Raw genomic sequence first — 22938 nt, forward strand, 5'->3', positions numbered from 1 at the left:
CGAAGCACGTTTCTATATGTTTTTTTTAGCATTGTCAGAACATATAGCCCAGTTAATTAAAAATAATCATGTCTATACTTAAAAATTTCGAGTTCAATTATGCCCTCCCAAATATCACCTAGTAATTTGTAAATAAGAAAAATCGGGAAAATACTATCTCATTCCCAAGGAGTAAATAATAGTTTATAAATATTGTTAGGAACTTAAAATCGGTTACTTATAAGTGAAAATGAATAACACTAAATTGTAGTACTAGATGGGACCAAAAAAAATAGTTTAAATACTTAATTTTCACTCGAGTCTAATCCATAGACAAAATCGATAGTTTACTCTTTCCTTTTCAACTCAACTCTCCCTGAAAGATTTAAGGCCCCAAAAGGCAGAATCACAAAATACACAAGTCTAGCCCGTCTTGTCGAAAGACAGAGGTAGACTAAACAAACTCGAGTTGAGAGTGACACAGAACACTAGATGATTTACTTATGAAAGAGCGCAAGCCACTGAGCCTGACTTTTTGGTAAAATATTGTTCGTTTTGGCACTTGTACACTACAGTCTACACATGATTTTAGTGTTGTTATAGTTATTCGGTGTTACTTGTTTAGAATCTATAGATCAAATGATGAAGTTGGGAAAAAATTTCACACAAGCGTAGAATTATAACGAATATCTACAACTGCAACCAAACAAAGGAAAGCTAGCTTTCGATCCACATGGATGAGTTTGATGGGATTGAATTATAACGAATATCTACAACTGCAACCAAACAAAGGAATAAACATGTTATAATTTATCATACTGGTGTCTCCTATGCCTAAATTAAGACTTAAAAGATGAATAAGAATTCAAGAGCTTAGGGTTTCTTGTGGAGGAAATGGTCTTCACTCTTTAGAGTTTGGTTAATTATTCGGTGTTAATTAACATTCCAAAAAGATAAGGAGAAAAATAAGTAGTTGGATGTCATTTTCGCTTTAAATTAATACAATCCCACTAGTTAGAAATCACTAGAATCTTACCAAGGAAGTAGTCGGAAACCGTCTAGATAATTGACGTTCCAAAAAGATAAGAAGAAAAATAAGGAATGAGTAAAGCAATGTTGGCCCCATAAAAAGTATAATGATTTTTGGGCCAACTTAGGAGCAGGAGTGAGAGTAGGTCAAATGATGGCTATTCACGCTGGTTTTTTTTTTTTCAGTCTATTTTTGTCATTTTCTTGCCACATAAGTTTGATTATTTTGTAAATCTTTTTGTTGGATTGATTCGTATTGTCCCACTTGGCTAGCTTTCCAACAACTTTCACACACACACACACACACTTTCTCTCTCTCTCTCTCTCTCTCTCTCTCACTCACTTCCATTATTTCCTTTCACCAAAACCTCTTTCTTTTGATCTATTCTTACCTTTAAATCAAATTTGCGAATAAAATAATGTATCATTAAAAAAAAAAGTGATAATTCAGTCACTATCAATCATATCATTTGATTAAAAATTGGTCTACTTAGTATTACCCTTGTGATTTTTTTTTGTTGGATTGATTTGTATTGTCCTACTTGGTCAGCTTCCCTACAACTCACTCTCTCTCTCTCTCTCTCTCTCTCTCTTCCATTATTTCTTTCACCAAAACCTTTCGAGTGCATTTTTGCTCATCATCCTCAAATGGTGGTATGCTCACTACCATATTTATCACTATTAGATGAGTTTGAATTTTAAGATTTATGTATCCACTACACGGGTCTTAAAATTCAAATTCATCTAATGGTGATAAATATGATGGTGAGAATACAACATAATTTATGGTGGTGAGCAAAAGTACTCTCAAACCTCTCTCTTTTGGTCTACTTCTACTTTTGTGTGAGTATTTTCATCGTGGTTTTCATTAACTTTTGATTTCTTTGCTATGGCATTGAGCACTCAAAGATCCCTTGCATCTTTTCTTTCGAATGAATCAGCTCCGCTATGGAAGTAGGATATGTTTTTGAGTTTTAAAAAAATAAACAAAACGACATGAATATCTTTTCTTTTTGGTCAAATCGAGTAGAGAGGAAGACTGTTCAATGTTGATTAGTACGATGACATGTCTTTTAATTTTTTGGATGATCAAACAATATTTAATTGTTAAATTGCATGATCAATCAGATCAAGAAAGTAAACAAGAGATCCACATTTTGTAAAGATTTAATTTTTCTCTAATATTTTCCTTAATTATTTGATCATTGACAACGAAAGCACCTCTATTAAATTGCTTGCACCAATATTGTCTCTGACCTCACTGCTGAGGTCAACATTTGCCCAAGCTTATCCGCTCTGAATAAATAAATAAACATAGAGCCAAAACAGATAATTGGGAAATAACGAGGAATCCTTAAGAAAGAGCTTGAACCCGATCAATACCAAATTGAAAGGACAAAACTTAACTATCAAAAATGCATGAAAGGAGACTTGACTTAGTTGTAATGAAATTTCAAGGAAGCTCACTCTTGATGTATTGTGAAATTTCAAGGAAACTCATTCTTTATGTGTTGCAAAAATAACTAAATAATTATGTAACAACGTATGTTTGTGAATCAAAAACTTTGGTTAATGGATAGAAGAATCCATTAACTAGGGTATTTAATGATTCTACCTCTTTCTTCAATTGAATTTCCAACCATTCATAAAGAAATCAAATAGCAAGGCAAACCATGGTCACCAACTGTCTCTAATTTTTCTGACTCAAAATTTTTGCCCTTACACAGCTTTGCACGTTTGCAGAAAGAGTAGTATTAATTCTCAGACGGATTTCATCGAACATGTAGTGTGCCACGTTTTCATATCCTTTCTTACGAGAATAATTAAACAAGACTAACTTCCAGTTTAGTAATTGAACAAACTAGAAGCAAAAAGAAAACCAGAAATCTTGAAAAATTTGTCTTCAAGAATTTATTTGGATTCTTTTTCGAAGGGTTTAAAAATGAATTGTAACAATATTAAAATTACTTTTGTATGACACACAAATCGAAGCGCGTCTTTTTATATTTTCTTTTAACGTTGTCAAGAACTTATAGCTTAGTTAATTAAAAGTATTCAGGTCTATACTTAAAGGTTCGAGTTCGATTATGCCTCCCGAATATCACTTTGTAACTTGTATATAAAAAAACAGAAAATACTATCCTCATTCCCATGATGGTGGACATAATAGCATATAAATGTTGTCAGAAACTTGAAATCGCTCACTTATAAGAAGAGGAATATCATCTAAATACTTAAATTTCGCTCCAGTTCTAATCCATATATAAAATCAATGGTTTACTCCTTCTTTTCCAACTCAAATATCCCTGAAAGATTTAAAGCCCAAAAAGGCGGAAAAGCACAATATACAAAAGTTCAGCCCCTACAACCGAAAGACAGAAGCTGACTGAACAAACTCGAGTTGAGAGTGACACAGAACACTAGATGACTTACTTATGAGAAGACACAAGCCACCGAGCCTGACTTTTTGGTAAATTTTTGTTTGTTGTGGCACTTGTAATCTACAGTCTACACATATGATTTTATTGTTTTTCTTTCTCTATTAATTATTCAGTGTTACTTGTTTTAGAATCTATAGGTAAAATGATGAAGTTGGGAAAAAGTTTCACACAAGCGTAGAACTATAACGAATATACGCAACTATAACCAAACAAAGGCATAAAGAAGATAGACTTTGTCAAAACGGTGTCTCGTATGCCTAAACTAAGACTTGGAAGATGAATGAGAATTCAAGAGCCTAGGGTTTCTTGTGGAGGAAATGGTCTTCACTCTTCAGAGTTTGGTTAATTATTCGGTGTTAATTAACATTTGAAAGATAATCCTTGATGATGCCTCGATTTCAACCAATTTCTCTCTATTATTTCATATGTTGTTTTCACTTTAGATTAATCAATACTACTTGTTAGAAATCGCTAGAAACTTTGTGAAATCTCGTTCCTAGATTTCACTACTGTAACCTATGTATTTGTATTAACAAGATTTTATACTATTTTCGGGAATTTATATGAGTTTTATTAAATTTAGATTTTGATTAAATTAATTACAAAGTTTGAATTTTGGTCAGTAATCGTTAAAAATTTGTAGACCTTATGAGGTCATACCAGGTACAATTGGACAGAGCTCGATCCTACGAGCGTGTATATGAAAATTGTTCGTGAAACAGAGTAATAACGAAGGAGATATAAACGAACAAAAACAGAGAAAAAATGGTCATTTGATCATTAATCTGGAAGGTTCCAGATTTGCTGGAGCAGTGATCTGGCACCATATGTGTGGCTAGGGTGGAGAGTTAAGGAGAGAAATGAAGGATTGGGGGGTTGGGGGGTTGCCCAATTAGGAAAGAATGAAAGGAAGGGAAATGAGGGAAGAGAAAATGAAGGGAACCGGCTGGATCCCCTTGGCTCGGTTTCCTTCTACGACCTGACTCGACTCCTACTCCTATTCCGATGCCTTTTTAGGCAATTTTTCCTACGATTCACAACCATCCACTACCTAGAAACAACTCAACATCAACCCATTTCCATATTCAACCAAAAATCGAAGAGTTGGGCCTCAGTTGCATGATGAACTGCACCGGGAGGGGTATGATGGTTCGTCGCCGGCGATCTTCCATTACTTAAGGTGATTCCTTTAATCAACACCACCAAAATACTCTTCTTGAGCCCAGGAACAAACCCCAAACAAGTTTGGGGGCGGCGGAGCACTGGAGAGTACGAATTAAAGTGCACCCATTTCAAGGGTTTCCAGCGAATTGAGGTGATTTCAGGCGTTTTCCCAGCTGAATTGGACCTTGATCTATAAAACTTATTCCTCTCTTCATGATCTTTATTTTGGTATAATTTGAGAATTTTTTGAGTTAGGTGAACTTTCCAGTGAGATAGGGCGGCTGGCCGCTGCTTGAGGCGGCGCGTGGCCTGGGACACACTTGATCCTTCTAGGCTAAATTCAATATCCTGATTCAATATGTGACATCCAATTGACTAAATTCCGTCGTTTGAACATATTTTTGTTAAGATCCGCCACTTGAACATTATAGCAAACGACGATCCAACTGTTGGATCACCATCAAACTTTAATATGTTATTGTAGTAATATTTGAGGACATTAGGAACTGACGGATCGGGAATCTGACCTACGGATCTTGATGAATTGAATTTCTAAGTTTGTAAAACCAAACATTGACCGCCACTTAATTTTGGCGCTTGGCGGAGATTCGACCGTTGAATCGTTTTGAAATTTTAGGATATTGTTCTAGAAGATTAATGAGACTCTTGGAAAGTTATGGATTGGAAATCCAGGGATAGATATTCCGGATCAAATTACGTAGGCTTGTGGACCCTATCGTTGACCGAGAGTTGATTTTTGGTCAACATGTTTTGAATCTTTCTTAAATACTAAAATTAGTACTACTAGAGACTAAGTAAGGTCTAGTGGACCTACATTGGTTAGTGAGTGTCTATAACATATGTGATATGGTTATTACCTTGATTTCGTATTTAGTATCCTTATGGATATCACTTGATTTTATAAATGTGATTTCTATTGAAATGTGATTTTGTATATTTAGTCATCGATCTATGTTTATTAAATGTGATTTCACTTGAGTAATGAAGATGTTTGTGAAATGTGATTTGAAGTGCTTGTTGAATTGTTTAATGAAAGGTGAGGGCTAGTAGCGGACCATTAACCCATTGTCATGGGGTTTGTTGCTTCAAATCTTGTTTCATGTCTCGTATTGTTGAATGGTTCTAAATTGAGTAACTTGATCCATGTCTTGTTTCTTTGAGTCATCGATATGTTTCTTGGACTTCCGCTCAGTTCCGTTGAGTGGTCTGGAACTGGGTTTTGCTGGGATTCCGTTGAGTGGTATGATTCCTTGCTTTGTCTAGATTCCGTTGAGTGGTCCAAAATCCCTCGTGCTTTGCGATTCCATTAAGTGGTCCGGAATCGTATCCTGCCTTAAATTTCGTTGACTGGTCCGATATCCATTATACTTTGCAATTCTATTGAGTGGTCAAGAATTGTATCCACTCAAATTCCATTGAGAGGTCCGGAATCCCTTTTACTCTGCGATTCCGTTGAGTGGTCCGAAATCGTATCATGGTCTGGATTCCTACTTGTTATTTTGGTTCCGTTGAGTGGTCTGGAACTCGATGTTGTTGGATTTCGTTGAGTGGTCCAAAATCACATCCTTGACTTCATTGATTCCTTGGATTTGATCTAAAATGAGAAAGCTTCAGAGATATAAGCTTCAGTCGAACTATGTCACTCTAGCCCTGCATTTTGGTGTATTGTATGTGTTATTGATTGATGTGATTGTGGAATAGTATGTGTGTGTGAATGGTAAGATGACAACTCTTGTTTGGCTTATGGTTGATGTGTAGTGTGGTACTCTATATTTTCTGCTATGAAGTGTTTTACGAACAGTTCAGGGTTTAACAAATGGTGAACTACAAATGGCTTGATTCTGTCTGAGGGTACGTAAGCAGTCTAACGATGAAGTTACATGTAGCCATAAAGCATACAAAAAATCACTACACAATCAAATCTTGAATTGTGCTTTGTCCATATCCCGGAGGTGGGAGGTGGGGCATGTTAGATATACGAGTACTTGGTGACGTCACGTGTCGATCCTGGGCATATATCAGGATCGAGGCGTGACAGTCTTACCAAGCAGTTAATCGAAAATCATCCTGATAATTGACGTTCCAAAAAGATAAGAAGAAAAATAAGGAATGAGTGAATCAATCAATGTTTATTTCTGTCAATTAGGAGCCAGAGTGGGAGTTGGTAGAATGCTGGCTGTTAATGTTGGTTTTTTTTTTTAATCTATTTATGCCATTGCTTGCCACTTAAGTCTGCTAATTTTGTGGGTTTTTGGGAAATTTTTTAATTGAAATGTCATTTTAACTTGTACCCATTTTTCAATTTGTCAAATCAACTAAAATTTTAAGCAATTTGTCATACCAAGTTTCCGAAATCATAAATTTGTCATCTCGTCCTAACTTTGTTAAGTTTTCCATCCAAAGTAAGTCACGTGCCTCGCACATAACTTGTGTTCCAAGTTATATCTATCATTTTAAGTTTTACACCCCACTTCCTTCTATTAAGTTGCAGTCAATCAAAACAATTCTAGGGTGTTCAGTTTAGCATGTGATAAAATTAAATTTTATGTGGGCTCTGTAATATGAAAAACGAGTTGAGGTTTGGTGTCATAAATGGAGTTGTAGATACATATACGCTGCTTGAACACAACGATCCGCATGGATACCCTCAAACACAAAATTTAAGGGTTCTACTAAAGAAAAGTAAAGAACTTGTAAAAAGATCTTAAATGACAGAAATAACCTTGAGCACAAGTCATGTACCTCGCACATGACTTATTTTGGATGAAAAACTTAACAGAGTTAGGGTGAGATGACAAATTGATGATTTCGGAAAGTTGGTATGACAAATTGCTTAAAATTTTAGTTTATATGACAAGTTGAAAAAGGTGTACAAGTTTGTATGACATTTCAAAAATTTTCCCATGGGTTTTTTTGTTGGATTGATTCGTGTTGTCCAACTTGGCCGGCTTCATACAACTTTCACTCTCTCGCTCTCTTCCATTATTTCCTTTCACCAAAACCTCTCTTTTGGTCCCGCTTGGCCAGCTTCCTACAACTTTCACACTCTCTCTCTTCCATTATTTTCTTTCACCAAAGCCTCTCTTTTGGTCTGCTCTTACTTTTATGTGAGTATTTTCATCATGGTGTTCATTAGCTTTTCTTTACTTTCCAATGGCATTGAACACGCAAAGATCCTCTGCATCTTTTCTTTCGAATGAATTAGCTCCTTGATAGAAGTACGATGTGTTTTTAAGTTTTAGGGGTGTAGATACCCACAAGGGTTTTGTATCCCATTTATTCCATGAATTGTGCAAGTGCCAAGGAATTAGGACAACTCACCTTAGTCGACTTGTTATTGTTATGAACGAGCATATTTTTTTTGTTTGTCGGGCTAAATTTATTGGGATTGCTTTTTGAAGGGTTTCAAAACGAATTCTAATAATATCAAAATTACTTTTGACACTATTTGACATAAAAATTCAATAAATTTGTACGGATAAGTCGAAGCACGTTTCTATATGTTTTTTTAGCATTGTTAGAACATATAGCCCAGTTAATTAAAAATAATCATGTCTATACTTAAAAATTTCGAGTTCAATTATGCCCTCCCAAATATCACCTAGTAATTTGTAAATAAGAAAAATCGGGAAAATACTATCTCATTCCCAAGGAGTAAATAAGAGTTTATAAATATTGTTAGGAACTTAAAATCGGTTACTTATAAGTGAAAATGAATAACACTAAACTGTAGTACTAGATGGTACCAAAAAAATAGTTTAAATACTTAATTTTCACTCGAGTCTAATCCATAGACAAAATCTATAGTTTACTCTTTCCTTTTCAACTCAACTCTCCCTGAAAGATTTAAGGCCCCAAAAGGCAGAATCACAAAATACACAAGTCTAGCCCGTCTTGTCGAAAGACAGAGGTAGACTAAACAAACTCGAGTTGAGAGTGACACAGAACACTAGATGATTTACTTATGAAAGAGCGCAAGCCACCGAGCCTGACTTTTTGGTAAAATATTGTTCGTTTTGGCACTTGTACACTACAGTCTACACATGATTTTAGTGTTGTTATAGTTATTCGGTGTTACTTGTTTAGAATCTATAGATCAAATGATGAAGTTGGGAAAAAATTTCACACAAGCGTAGAATTATAACGAATATCTACAACTGCAACCAAACAAAGGAAAGCCAGCTTTCAATCCGCATGGATGAGTTTGATGGGATTGAATTATAACGAATATCTACAACTGCAACCAAACAAAGGAATAAACATGTTATAGTTTATCATACTGGTGTCTCCTATGCCTAAATTAAGACTTAAAAGATGAATGAGAATTCAAGAGCTTAGGGTTTCTTGTGGAGGAAATGGTCTTCACTCTTTAGAGTTTGGTTAATTATTCGGTGTTAATTAACATTCCAAAGAGATAAGGAGAAAAATAAGTAGTTGGATGTCATTTTCGCTTTAAATTAATACAATCCCATTAGTTAGAAATCACTAGAGTCTTACCAAGGAAGTAGTCGGAAACCGTCTGGATAATTGACGTTCCAAAAAGATAAGAAGAAAAATAAGGAATGAGTAAAGCAATGTTGACCCCATAAAAAGTATAATGATTTTTGGGCCAACTTAGGAGCAGGAGTGAGAGTAGGTCGAATGATGGCTATTCACGCTGGTTTTTTTTTTTCAGTCTATTTTTGTCATTTTCTTGCCACATAAGTTTGATTATTTTGTAAATCTTTTTGCTGGATTGATTCGTATTGTCCCACTTGGCTAGCTTTCCAACAACTTTCACACACACACACTCTCTCTCTCTCTCTCTCTATCACTCACTTCCATTATTTCCTTTTACCAAAACCTCTTTCTTTTGGTCTATTCTTACCTTTAAATCAAATTTGCAAATAAAATAATGTATTATTAAAAAAAAAAGTGATAATTCAGTCACTATCAACCATATCATTTGATTAAAAATTGGTCTACTTAGTATTACCCTTGTGATTTTTTTTTTTGTTGGATTGATTTGTATTGTCCTACTTGGTCAGCTTCCCTACAACTCTCTCTCTCTCTCTCTCTCTCTCTCTCTCTCTCTCTCTTCCATTATTTCTTTCACCAAAACCTTTCGAGTGCATTTTTGCTCATCATCCTCAAATGGTGGTATGCTCACTACCATATTTATTACTATTAGATGAGTTTGAATTTTAAGATTTATGTATCCACTACACGGATCTTAAAATTCAAAATCATCTAATGGTGATAAATATGATGGTGAGAATACAACATAATTTATGGTGGTGAGCAAAAGTACTCTCAAACCTCTCTCTTTTGGTCTACTTCTACTTTTGTGTGAGTATTTTCATCTTGGTTTTCATTAACTTTTGATTTCTTTGCTATGGCATTGAGCACTCAAAGATCCCTTGCATCTTTTCTTTCGAATGAATCAGCTCCACTATGGAAGTAGGATATGTTTTTGAGTTTAAAAAAAATAAACAAAACGACATGAATATCTTTCTTTTTGGTCAAATCGAGTAGAGAGGAAGACTGTTCAATGTTGATTAGTACGATGACATGTCTTTTAATTTTTTGGATGATCAAATAATATTTAATTGTTAAATTGCATGATCAATCAGATCAAGAAAGTAAACAAGAGATCCACATTTTGTAAAGATTTAAATTTTCTCTAATATTTTCCTTAATTATTTGATCATTGACAACGAAAGCACCTCTATTAAATTGCTTGCACCAATATTGTCTCTAACCTCACTGCTGAGGTCAACATTTGCCCAAGCTTATCCGCTCTGAATAAATAAATAAACATAAAGCCAAAACAGATAATTGGGAAATAGCGAGGAATCCTTAAGAAAGGGCTTGAACCCGATCAATACCAAATTGAAAGGACAAAACTTAACTATCAAAAATGCATGAAAGGAGACTTGACTTAGTTGTAATGAAATTTCAAGGAAGCTCACTCTTGATGTATTGTGAAATTTCAAGGAAACTCATTCTTTATGTGTTGCAAAAATAACTAAATAATTATGTAACAACGTATGTTCGTGAATCAAAAACTTTGGTTAATGAATAGACGAATCCATTAACTAGGGTATTTAATGATTCTACCTCTTTCTTCAATTGAATTTCCAACAATTCATAAAGAAATCAAATAGCAAGGCAAACCATGGTCACCAACTGTCTCTAATTTTTCTGACTCAAAATTTTTGCCCTTACACAGCTTTGCACGTTTGCAGAAAGAGTAGTACTAATTCTCATACGGATTTCATCGAACATGTAGTGTGCCACGTTTTCGTATCCTTTCTTACGAGAATAATTAAACAAGACTAACTTCCAGTTTAGTAATTGAACAAACTAGAAGCAAAAAGAAAACCAGAAATCTTGAAAAATTTGTCTTCAAGAATTTATTTGGATTCTTTTTCGAAGGGTTTAAAAATGAATTGTAACAATATTAAAATTACTTTTGTATGACACACAAGTCGAAGCGCGTCTTTTTATATATTTTTTTAACGTTGTCAAGAACTTATAGCTTAGTTAATTAAAAGTATTCACGTCTATACTTAAAGGTTCGAGTTCGATTATGCCTCCCGAATATCACTTTGTAACTTGTATATAAAAAAAACAGGAAATACTATCCTCATTCCCATGATGGTGGATATAATAGCATATAAATGTTGTCAGAAACTTGAAATCGCTCACTTATAAGAAGAGGAATATCATCTAAATACTTAAATTTCGCTCCAGTTCTAATCCATATATAAAATCAATGGTTTACTCCTTTTCCAACTCAAATATCCAACTTGGCCAGCTTCATACAACTTTCACTCTCTCGCTCTCTTCCATTATTTCCTTTCACCAAAACCTCTCTTTTGGTCCGCTTCTATTTTTGTGCGAGTATTTTCATCGTGTCCAATGGCATTAAGCACCCAAAGAGCCTCTGCATCTGTTCCCTCGAATGAATCAGCTCCTCGATGGAAGTATGATGTGTTTTTGAGTTTTAGGGGTGTAGACACCCGCAAGGGTTTTGTATCCCATTTATACCATGAATTGTGGGAGTGCCAAGGAATTACCACTTTCTTTGACGATCGAGAACTTGAAGGAGGAACAAGTATTCCTGTTGAGCTCCTGAGTGCGATCAAAGAATCACATATTGCAATCGTTGTTCTCTCACCAAATTATGCTTCTTCCAAGTGGTGCTTGGATGAACTTACAACCATTCTTCAGTGCATGGAAGCCAGGAACTCAGTTCTGCCGGTCTTTTATGAGACAGATCCATCCGACGTTGGAAATCAGAGGGGGTCTTTTGCCAAAGCCTTCACTGAGCATGAAGAAAAGCTCACTAGTACCAAAGATAAAAAGAAGGTGACCCAGTGGAGAGAAGATCTGAAAAAAGTATCCAAAATTTCTGGGTGGCATTCGAAGGAATCTAAGTAAGCATGCATAAACAACTTTAATTTTCCATGTCTTGGTAGAGTCAAACTTGAGTGCTTCATTTATGTTTTTTTTTTTTAATTGGTTACTTTATACCTTGTAGGTGTGAAAGGGAGCTTATTGAAAAAATTGTCCAAAGCGTGTGGAGGAAAGTGCAAGCAACATTCACGTTGTCAAATTCCTCACAGAAATTTGTTGGGGTTACTTCTAGGCTTGAGCAAGTAAGTCTGCTATTAGCTCATGATGCCAATGATGTTCGCTTTATAGGGATAACGGGGATGGCTGGCATAGGTAAGACAACCCTTGCTAAGCTAGTTTATGATAAAATCTTCCATTATTTTGAAGTTCATTGCTTTCTTGGCAACGTTAGAGAGGTTTCCAAAATAAACCGTACTCTAATTAGTCTTCAAAAAAGACTTCTTTTTCCAATGTTGAGGGGAAAGATTGAAGAAATTTGGGATGAAGAGTGTGGAAGCGTTTTCATTAAGAAGTGCTTACACAATAAAAAGGTTCTTCTCATACTTGATGATGTGGATGATTTAAAACAACTAGAAGTACTGGCTGAAAATCAAAGTTGGTTTGGTATGGGAAGTAGAATTGTTATTACGACTAGAAATGAAGGTTTGCTAGTCCAACATGGTATAGCAACATCATATAAGATGCAGGGGTTGAATCACGGCGAAGCACTTGAGCTCTTTAGTCTAAATGCCTTTAGGAAAAAACAACCCGAGAAAGACTTTTTGGAACTCTCAAAGCATTTCCTAAAATATGCTAGAGGCCTTCCACTAGTTCTTAAAACATTAGGGTCTTTTTTGCATAAAAGAGGTCACGATGCATGGAAGAGTGTGTTGGATAATATACACACAGTTCCTGATCCAACAATTTTCAATACACTCAAAATCAGTTATGACGGACTAGAGGATATGGAGAAGAGAGTTTTTCTCGATGTGGCATGTTTCCACAAAGGGAAGTGCATGAAGCAAGTTATTCCAATACTAGACAATTCTTTTGAAGTTTCTAGTAGTATTATGATCGATCTACTAATTGAGAAATCTCTCTTAACTATTGAAAAACGCGTCCAATATGATAATTCAGCCAACGTCATAGGGATGCATGATTTGATACAAGAAATGGCATGGACAATTGTTGGTCAAGAGTCTAAAGAGCCCGGTCTACGGAGTAGGTTGTGGCTTCCCGATGACATTTTTCATATATTCACAACTAATACGGTAAGAATTTATGTAAATACCAACTTCAAAAGAAGATATGATTTCTTTTAACGCAATATACTTAAATGTTAAATTTACGTTTCCTACATTCTTGGTTATTAGGGAACGGGAGCTATTGAAGGTATAGTCTTACAGTTACCTGAAATAGAAGAGGTGCACTGGAGTTGTGAAGCCTTCTCTAATATGCATGGACTGAGGTTTTTAGAATTCGACAATTTGATCATTTCTTCAAGTCCCAAATTTCTTCCATGTTCCTTGAGAATTATGGTTTGGAGTTGGTATCCTTCCAAGTCTCTTCCACCAAGCTTTCACCCGCGTTTCCTTACCAAACTAAGAATGCGTAATAGCAAACTTGTTCGTTTATGGGGTGGAAAAGAGGTAAGAGTATATTGAATGAATGCTACTTCACATATTTTTTTATGGATTGTTTTATACACACACCACATTTTGTTGACCACTCCCCACGTGCTCAATACACCTCATATGCATTTTTTAAATTAAAATTTATCTTACCACACCCTGCTTGCTTTCCAAAACTACCCTCACAACCCATACTATTTGTCAATTAAGGATTTTGGGGTTTTGGGTCAATTAGGGATCATTTTCCTTTCTTGCAGCGTAGTTGCATAATACCTTGAATTTTTCACATTTTTTCAATCACTTGGTAAGCAAATAGTTGGAAATAGGATGATTGCATTAGTTCCTTCGTCTTTCGATCAGTTGGCCTGAGAGCCTATTAGGATGATTGCAGAAGTATCATTAGGTTCAAAACATTAGGTTTCTTATTCACCATATTGGCTTCCTTTAGTTTCATCTAGATGATATTGGACTGCCTCGTGATAATATCATTTTTCTTAATGTTTGCAGATTTTTCTTTTCTTTTAAAATCTTATTATTAGGCCCTAAATAGTCATTTTATAAAAATAAAATAAAAATATGTAAGTTATTTAATAAATAAATGTTTGTGGAGTGTATTTAACAATATGTGAGGTGCTAATAAAAAAAAATTGTTACTCTTATCACATATTTGCATCATCTCTCTAATAGAGATAAGACTCACATGCGTTAAAGGACCATACCTATATTAGAGAGATGGTATAATTAATTGTATAAATAAGTGGTAAATATAGCATTACTCTTTTTTCAATGTCAAATAGAATTGTAAGGTTTTTGGAAGCTTATATATTATTTCATGTATTGTACAGAAATTTCCCAAGTTGAAATGTATTGATCTAAGCTACTCAAAAAAATTGACCGGTACCCCAGATTTCACTGGTCTTCAAAATCTTGAGGAGTTGGTTCTTGGGGATTGTACAAAGTTAGTTGAGATTCATCCATCCATTGCAGTTCTTAAAAAACTTAAAGTTTTGAATCTTCGTGGCTGTGAAAGTATTAAGAGGCTCCCAAGTGAAGTAGAAATGGATGCTCTTGAGTGTTTAAATCTTTTCGGATGCTCCAAAGTGAAAAAGATCCCAGAATTTTCAAACCAGATGAAAAGTTTGTCCACTCTTTTTATACGTGGGACTGCGATTGAGAAATTACCTTCATCGATTGAACATCTGGTTGGTCTTACTGAATTGAGTATCAATAAGTGCAGAAGAGAGCTGTTTGTTGATATGAAAAATCTCAAAACTCTTTCGCTTTCTGGACCACTTGCTAAAGCAAGGGATGATGAGCCTTGTTGGGGTTCGGTGTTGTCTTCTTTATATAATTTGTGTTGTTTGGAGGACTTACAACTACGTTATTGTGATCTTGGTGAAGGTGATATCCCCGATGATATTGGTTGCATGTCCTCTTTAAAAAAGTTATATCTTAATGGAAACAATTTTGTTACCCTTCCAGCAAGCATCAAATGCCTTTCTCGACTTGAGTCACTTTGCTTGGTCGGGTGCGAAAGACTTGAGCAACTGCCAGATCTTCCGTCAAATAGCAAATTACACGTATATTTAAGTCATTGTACCTCATTGAAAAGGTTGTCGGATCCATCCAATTTTGCTTTCAGTTCTGTGAATTGCATTACATTGGTGGAAGATGAAAACTGGATCAAAACAATATATTCAAGGATCGTGAAATACGCAACTGAGGTACTCTCTCTCTGTCTCTCTCTGTCTCTGTCTCTCTCTCTCTCTCTCTCTCTCTCTCTCTCTCTCATAATGGTTCTTTTGGTGCAGAAAATCTGTCGTAATCCTATCGTGTGCCCCAGAAAGGGGATTCCCGAGTGGTTCAACAATCAAACTTTGGGACATGCGCTAGACGTGGAGCTACCTCCACAATCGTGTAGCAGCTGGATGGGGATTGCTTTTTGTGTTTTTTTTGTACAACCTAAAGAGAACTTGCGTGCTCTTCAAAAACAAAAGGAGACCTTGCGAAATCCAGCTGCCCCTAGAAAGGATGGATTCATGATTCAGTGTTTATCTCGGACTAACCGTATCCAGAATAATACATGGTACTTTACATGGCCTCTTGTCTCTGAACACATTTGGATATTCTATTTGCCTCACCAACAATGTCTTCAAGAACAGTTTCGATTTGAAACTTATTATAGATTCGGAATGAATAAACTCAAAGTAGGATTGAATGTGGTGAAGAAGTGCGGGGCTCGTTTGGTGTACGAGCAAGATTTGGAAGAACTCAACCGAACACTGACTCAACCGAACACTGAAAATCTTGAAGTGAACATATGAATATTGGGAACAGGCAGCTTCAAGTCAAAGTCGTAGTTTTGACGACAAAGAACGTACCCGCAAAAGGCAGAAGGAAGACAAATAATTGTTTCATGCTTTTTTCAACCATTCAATGCCTCAGAGTTTACTCAGAATCCATGTAAGTCACCATCTGAATCCCAGCATAACCTACATAATGTTTTAGTATTACTTTTGAACTCTTTTGAGCTATAGAATTTTAACTAGCAACTGTGCCCCCACAATGCTGCGGGTTTTAAAACTGTATAAAACATGCAGAAAGTTCTAAATACCTAAGGTATGCAAGACTATTTACATTCATGTGAAAATCGATTTACAATAACTTACATATAGGTGTCCAAGTGTCCATATCACAGTCATTGGCTTCTGGTGCGGAGTTCACAGATTCCTATAGGTTGGAGCTAAAGAGTTCAATGAACTCGCTCTAAACTCCAATGATTTACACAGCTGCTTATCTGTCGGCAATTCATCATCAAGATAAACACACTTTTGACCTCAACTCTCCATTTATAACTCAATCTTTCAAAGAAACCCAATAACTATCTACTCTTGCATGACCAGAGCATAAATCTACCTTAATTATAGTTCTAAAATTGAATTCAACCCACAAATCCAATTCTAAATTACCAAACAATTAAAATAAATAATAAATAAATAAATAAACTTTAGCATCAGATAACACTTCAAACAGACAAAAAGCACGATACACAATCTTGCACCAATAGATTTAAACCTGAAAACAGATGATCAGAGCAAAAAGCTGGAAGCAAAAAGTATTTTACTTATGCAAAAGCTTGCATTTTTTTTTATTCCCAACCCTCAAACTTGCATAAATCAAAGAAAGGTAGAAATGAAGATATAGAGTTGTCCTCAAACATACTGCGTGGAAGCAAAGTGTAGAGGTTTGTGAAGCAAACAGCGACATCAAAACAAATTGGAGGTCTGTTAGCCTCTGTTTCTACTCCTCTAAGTCTAAAAAAATTACAAAAACATTTCATTAAGTACATTAACATTTCAAAAAAAATAATTTTTGTTCATATACTTTGGTTCATACTATGTGAAAGGAGGCATTATGTGTATTCTACAAAATTATATGGCATGTAAAAAAGGATGCATTACCCTCCATCTAAATGCTCCTTGAATATCCAGTCAAATGCCCTGCAAAAATTGAATATTCACAAAAAGTAACAGAACATTAGAAGTTAAAATTCAAAAAGGATCTAACTATTTACGACCATTTCAGAATAACTTAAATAGAGAACCTCATCGTGTGTCCAGTCATCCATGCTAAATTCTGGAAATGAACGACATCCATAAGAACAAAGCCATTGACCTTTCTCGATTTTCCGACAATTAGGGCATTGCATTGCCCTTTACATTAAAGGCTAAAACAATGCAATCTGAAAGGATGTCAACAAAAAAATCAAACCCACAATAAAACTTCAAAAGGTCCTCCTTGAAAATTTTGAATTCTTACAACTTAATGTCATTTTGAGAGTTGAAAGATGTATAGTTCTATGGGTTTAAATTTTCTTTGAATTTGTAGCTCTTTAAAAATAGAGACTTCTGTTTTTTTTTTTTTTTTAATTTTTCTATTAATTGCTTTAATGAATTTTTATTTGACCTTTTTCCTAAAGTTTCAAATTTCCAAATGGATTTTTGAAAACCCAACCCAGCGGAGACCAATGATGTAGAAAGATTTCCTGTTTTGATCTTTTTCTTAAAGCTTTGTTTTTATTATAAGAGCTATTGGCGGTATGTAGGACTAACAAGGAGGGATGACAGAGTTTAATTATAGGGTGTGGGTTTATTCATAAATTTTAGTTTTATTATTAACTTCATCTTGTACTTTATGATAATTATGCAATAGAGTAAAAAAGACAATTCACATTTAAAGTTCAGGTTGGATATAGAGAGAGGTTATGTGGGTTTAAATAAAATTTTCCTAGAAATAATGACCACCACGTGTATAAGAGGGCAAACTTAGAATTAGGATAAATATTTGAGGGAAAATTTGGTAGTACACTGTTCATTTAGTTGAAAATGAGTTTTAGGTTCTTGGTTGGTGCCTTTAAACGACTGAAAATACTTTTAGATAAAAGAATTTTGAATTCAAAAAACATTTAAAGTGCTTCCTACAAGAAGTGCTAATTATATATGATTTTTTTTTTTTTGGAGTTATGAAAGATTATTGATGTTAAAGAAATTAACTCAATCGCTACTTGTTCAATTGATCTCTTGCTTTCTCTTCTGCTTTTCTGTCCTTAAGTTCTCTATGCCTCTTGTGTTTTGCCATCTTAGTCAATACCATGAGCTATATAGATTATATGCACTTGAATAAAACATGTTTGTTTAAATACAATCAATGAGTACCTTTTTTTCGCCCTTAGATCCCGGAATGAAGTCTAACCGTGTATATACATGAAATAATGTGCTTCTCTTATCTATGCCAGAGATTCAACCAAACGAGATGCAAAGTCGCAGTGTGTGTATAATACTACCCTTCTGTTTTTGTTCTTCTATTAGATAGGAGGAGGATAAGTCTCTTGTTACATTTTGTTTAATTTTAGTTTGCAAAAAATGCTGAAACATCGTTATACTGTGATACAATCTTATTGTGCTTAGTTTTTCTCGAATGGCCTTGCATACATGAGATGTTTACCTTATAGGATTTCATAGATAATTGTAAGAGTAAATTGTAGCAATGGTCCCTCAACTTTAACTTAATTAGAATAATAGTCATTCAACTAAAAATCCATTACCATTGTCCCTCAACTCATCAAAATATAAAGCTATGGCCCCTCAACTAAAAATTCATAATAGTCCTTCCAACATCATTTTGACAAAATTCTGACGAAGTTGACGAAAAAGATCATAGCTACACGTTTTGATAAGTTGAGGGACCAAAGGCAATAGATATTTTGTTGAGGGACCATGCTCCAATTTGATTAAAGTTGAGGGACCATTGCTACAATTTACTCTAATAGTAAGGTAAAGTATAACATGGCGATGGCGTTGACAAAAAGTACAATGATATATATGTTCGGATGTAAGATTGGGAAGCAAAATATATTGTGATAGTTTCAGCATCAGCCGAATTGAAGCAAAACTTAGTATGCTTTGAACAAATAAATTAGCTTCAGAGATAAAGCAAGTGCTTGAGCAGTGCCGATCATGATATCTGAAAACCCCTAAGGAATCTGTCATGGTTCTTTACATAAATGCAGGATATTCTGTAACAATGTTGTGTTTGTGAATCTTTTCTTTATTGTGGATACTGATAATTTTGAACTCAACCTGAAAGTAGATTCTTAATGGCAGGGCTAAGACATAACAAAAAAGTGAATATCTGTTTCTGTGCAGGATGAGAAGTTTATCATACAGGGTTATTTTCAGCTTGATCATTTTCAGAACGAAACTTCAGCAGCAGATGTTGGAATTTGGTAAGTATCTTTTTGTACTTAAATGTTTTCTGTTATAGGTTCAATCAAGTCCAGATATTGTATATTACGTTTGATACAGTCAGCAGGCCAATTGGTGAGGGTCATATCAACAAACTGTCTAAAACTGCGTTAAGAAAAAATTGACCTCATGAAAGCTTCTATTTATGTTTTTTTCATTCAAAGAAAAAAATAAGCCTGCATGTCTAGCTACTTCAGCCGAAGTGTTAATGGATACTGATTATTTCTTACCTCCGATCTTGTGCAAACAGAAAGAAGTAGCATAAATCGAAAACTAGATGTTTTAAGTTTCCAAAACAAGTTTGTCTCAGCCTCCAGGGCCTCATATTCGTTTTCAGTTACCCTTTTTTTCGTATTGTTTCTGAATTTTTTGCACAACTTGCCAAGAGAGCTGAGGCTTTAGTTGTCCAATCTGTTACTACTCCAGAACCTACACAAAAACGAGTGTTGAAACATTATATATAGTATATCCTATGAGAAATTAACCATTCTAGTATGAATTCAAACACGCGGTGCCAAGATAGAAATCATCTGCCCCATGCTAAACTTGATACTATCGACATCCACAATCTAGGTTTGTTTTCAGCCATTCTTTCCCCTCCCTTTCACTCGTGGTTAGTGGATGTGACGGGATGTGACTGTTCTTCCAAAAGTTTTATTCAAGCAGTTCTGGAGAGTTGCCGGTCTGTATTTTCTGTTGGCAAATGTTTTGTTTGTCACTTCTTTGACTCCTTGTACTCTAATAGTTTGATTTATTCTTTGGTCTTTGTAGTTGGGTCAAGCATGGTTAAGGAGGCAGTGGAGGATTAGCATAGATATTTGCAGGTAAAACAAATAAATACTGTAGAATTCTTCTTGTCAATTAATTTCGGCTTGTGTGCTCTTCTTCCATATGTTATCTTGTATTCATCATTGTTGAAAATTTTAGCTTCCTGTCTCCCTTGCAGAAGAAAATTAGTTTTGTTCAAAATTAACTCCTCAGTTTAGAATTTCGTATACCGTCTTTGAATCTCCGTATGATCGTAAAACCCTTTGACTTTCTGGTCTTTCTTCATATTCATTGCATAAAGTTTATATGTATGAAACCTGATAATTTCTTGTACGTTAATCCAATGATTGCTTCATTTGTGGTGACGGTTTTCGTCAGTCCTCCCTAGTACACATAATCTGTAGCTTAGAGGAGTCTGAAGAACTAGCTTCTGTCGAGTAAACCTACAAGCTAACGTTGAGTCTGCTGCGATTGTTGTTGCAGCTTGCTGCCTTTTGGAATGAAGCTTACGTTCTAGCTAGGTCAGTTTCACCACCATTTGTCCGGTTCTTCTTCTTTGCCACAATTCAGTGCTTGTGTTGGGACGTGGAAGAATGTTCATGAATGAAGAAGACAGTTGAGCTTGAAAGGAGTGTGCAGTCCGAGATGCAAGTGTGGTATAAACACCAGATTTAACACTTGGAACACCGGCTTTCTCTTCGTCACCAATGGTGCATCAAGCATATATACGGCTGCAAGTTTGAAGATTTATGTTATTATTAAACCGCATTGTATTTGTAGCATGTAATAAGTGTACAAACAAAGTAGGTATTTTGATTACTGAACCAGCCAGGAATTTCACTTACTGAATATGAGTGATCGAGTGAGAGAGAGTAATCAATCGCCTTAATTATTTTATATTTTTTTGAGTGGAGCGATAATATTAGTTAAATGTTATATTAACTACCGATGGAGTTTAAACTCACGTTGTCATATAAAAAACATAATACATTTTCACCACTAAGATAAAGGGCCAACAAGTTTTGTTCATCTTTAATGACGTCAACAATCTGGAATTTTGGATGGTTTGCCTCGTTGGAATATTTGAAATCAAATTAATATATATTCAGACTGGGCTGTGAAGGAGGTAGGTGGAAGTCAAATTTGGGCTTTTAACCCCATTGCCATATTTTGTTCAGATTTCTGGACTTGCAATCGTTATGTATGGGGGCTTTTTTTGTTTGTTGGGCTAAATGTCATAATCATGCAGCTATGTTTCCTTAGTTAATTCATAGGTGAAATTTAAACTTGAGATTCCTTTCAATACTCAAAAATAAACATGTACGCATTTTCGTTCAATTCTAGAAAGACCAACACTCCTCCCTTACTGTTAAGGACACCTAACATTTTTGTTCGATTCTAGCTTCCTCTTTATTTGTAAATGAGAAATCTTAAGTTTGATTCTCGTGAAAGGTAAATTTGAACCACATTATTATAGTAGTCCAATGAGGCTTAACCCTCCTTATTTATTTATTTATTTTGAACAAATGATAATTATCTACATTAAAGAGGAGGGGATGGGCATAGCCTCACATTGGGCTAGCAATAATGTAGTTCAAATTCACCTTTGACAAAAATCAAACCTAAAACTTCTCACTTACAAGTGAAGAGGAAAACTACTAAACCGTAGTGGGTTGTAGGAATCCGAGGATTCCATTGGAGATGTCCTAGAGAGGATATGGTATCAGTACACACTAAACTCTTAATAATGATTCTCATACAAAGAATTTAAAGAATCATCATTGTTCAATTTGAACCTCAAGCTTCTTACTTTTTTCTTAATTTGTGTTAAATTCCAGTGGCACTTAAACCCAATTTAACACAAATAGTTAAGTCAATTGTTTGAAATAACAATTTTAAACTTTTACTTAACATGGCACTATCGAAAATTTCAATTGGACTATAATTGCCAACATGATTCACAAAAAATGTTTAACTAACAACTTTTTCATCACACATGAGTCGCATTAAAAGTACTATGTCACCGCAATGAATCCAAAAAAATAGCAAAAGGAAAGAGTGTTGTAAGAGTTTTTCTAATCAAATTCCCTATGTTTGATAGTGTCTACTCTCAAAATATTTAATTAAATTCACTCTTGGTACTTCCAAAATTTTGTTTTACTAAACATTTATGGTTTTCAACAATCTTGAAAGAACCTTGGGATAGTATCCATCCAATGATCCATTCAAGTAAGAAATGGAATGGAGAGAACAACTCTAACATCGTATGTTTTTAGCACAATATTTTATAATATTAGTATAAAAATTTACATTAACCTATGAGATGACATAAAATTTATAAATAGTCTCCCTTTTTAGAAAGTTCATTTAACATTCGCCATGAAATGAATCCGACCAGAGGATGTTGATGTATTGCAGATGGTACGTGTTGTTGGAGAAAAGCCGATCTTGCACGATTTCAAAGTCCTCGTTAGGCCCAAAGTAAATAATGGGGATATTTTGTGATGAAACCATTTCAAGAATATTCATCAATCTCCATTGGGATGGGAAACACAATCGACATCGATATGGGGCACCAAAAGTTTTTGAGAGGCACCAAAATTGTGCTGGTGGCGGCAGATAGTGTGGGATATGCTGCCCATTCAAACCAAGTCTTGAGAGCATATCTAATCCTCCTATATGATAAGTTTTAATTAAAATTAACAAAAATCTTTTTTAGGA

General features: G+C 34.9%; 1 protein-coding gene across 5 annotated transcripts; it reads left to right on the forward strand.

Moving 5' to 3' along the window:
- The first annotated feature begins 11250 nt into the window (after positions 1–11250).
- On the forward strand, positions 11251–21116 carry LOC103957786 (TMV resistance protein N). Of its 5 annotated transcripts, XR_007257067.1 has the most exons (9): positions 11251–12055; positions 12160–13285; positions 13388–13663; positions 14491–15369; positions 15457–15731; positions 15857–16108; positions 19351–19430; positions 20221–20273; positions 20701–21116. XR_007257067.1 is itself a non-coding variant. In XM_048580840.1 (6 exons), coding segments are annotated over exons 1-6 (3075 nt in total). In that variant the 5' UTR covers positions 11252–11537; the 3' UTR covers positions 15832–15971. The 5 variants fall into 5 exon arrangements, 2 of the variants coding, with proteins under 2 accessions (XP_048436797.1, XP_048436796.1); XR_007257065.1 differs by having other exon boundaries at positions 11253–12055; positions 15457–16108; XR_007257066.1 differs by lacking the exon at positions 20221–20273 and having other exon boundaries at positions 11253–12055; positions 15457–16108.
- Positions 21117–22938: the final 1822 nt, after the last annotated feature.

Source organism: the organism of the source record quoted next, unplaced genomic scaffold, assembly GCF_019419815.1.
Source record: "Pyrus x bretschneideri cultivar Hongxiangsu unplaced genomic scaffold, Pyrus_bretschneideri_v1 Contig16, whole genome shotgun sequence".
Taxonomy (NCBI): domain Eukaryota; kingdom Viridiplantae; phylum Streptophyta; class Magnoliopsida; order Rosales; family Rosaceae; genus Pyrus; species Pyrus x bretschneideri.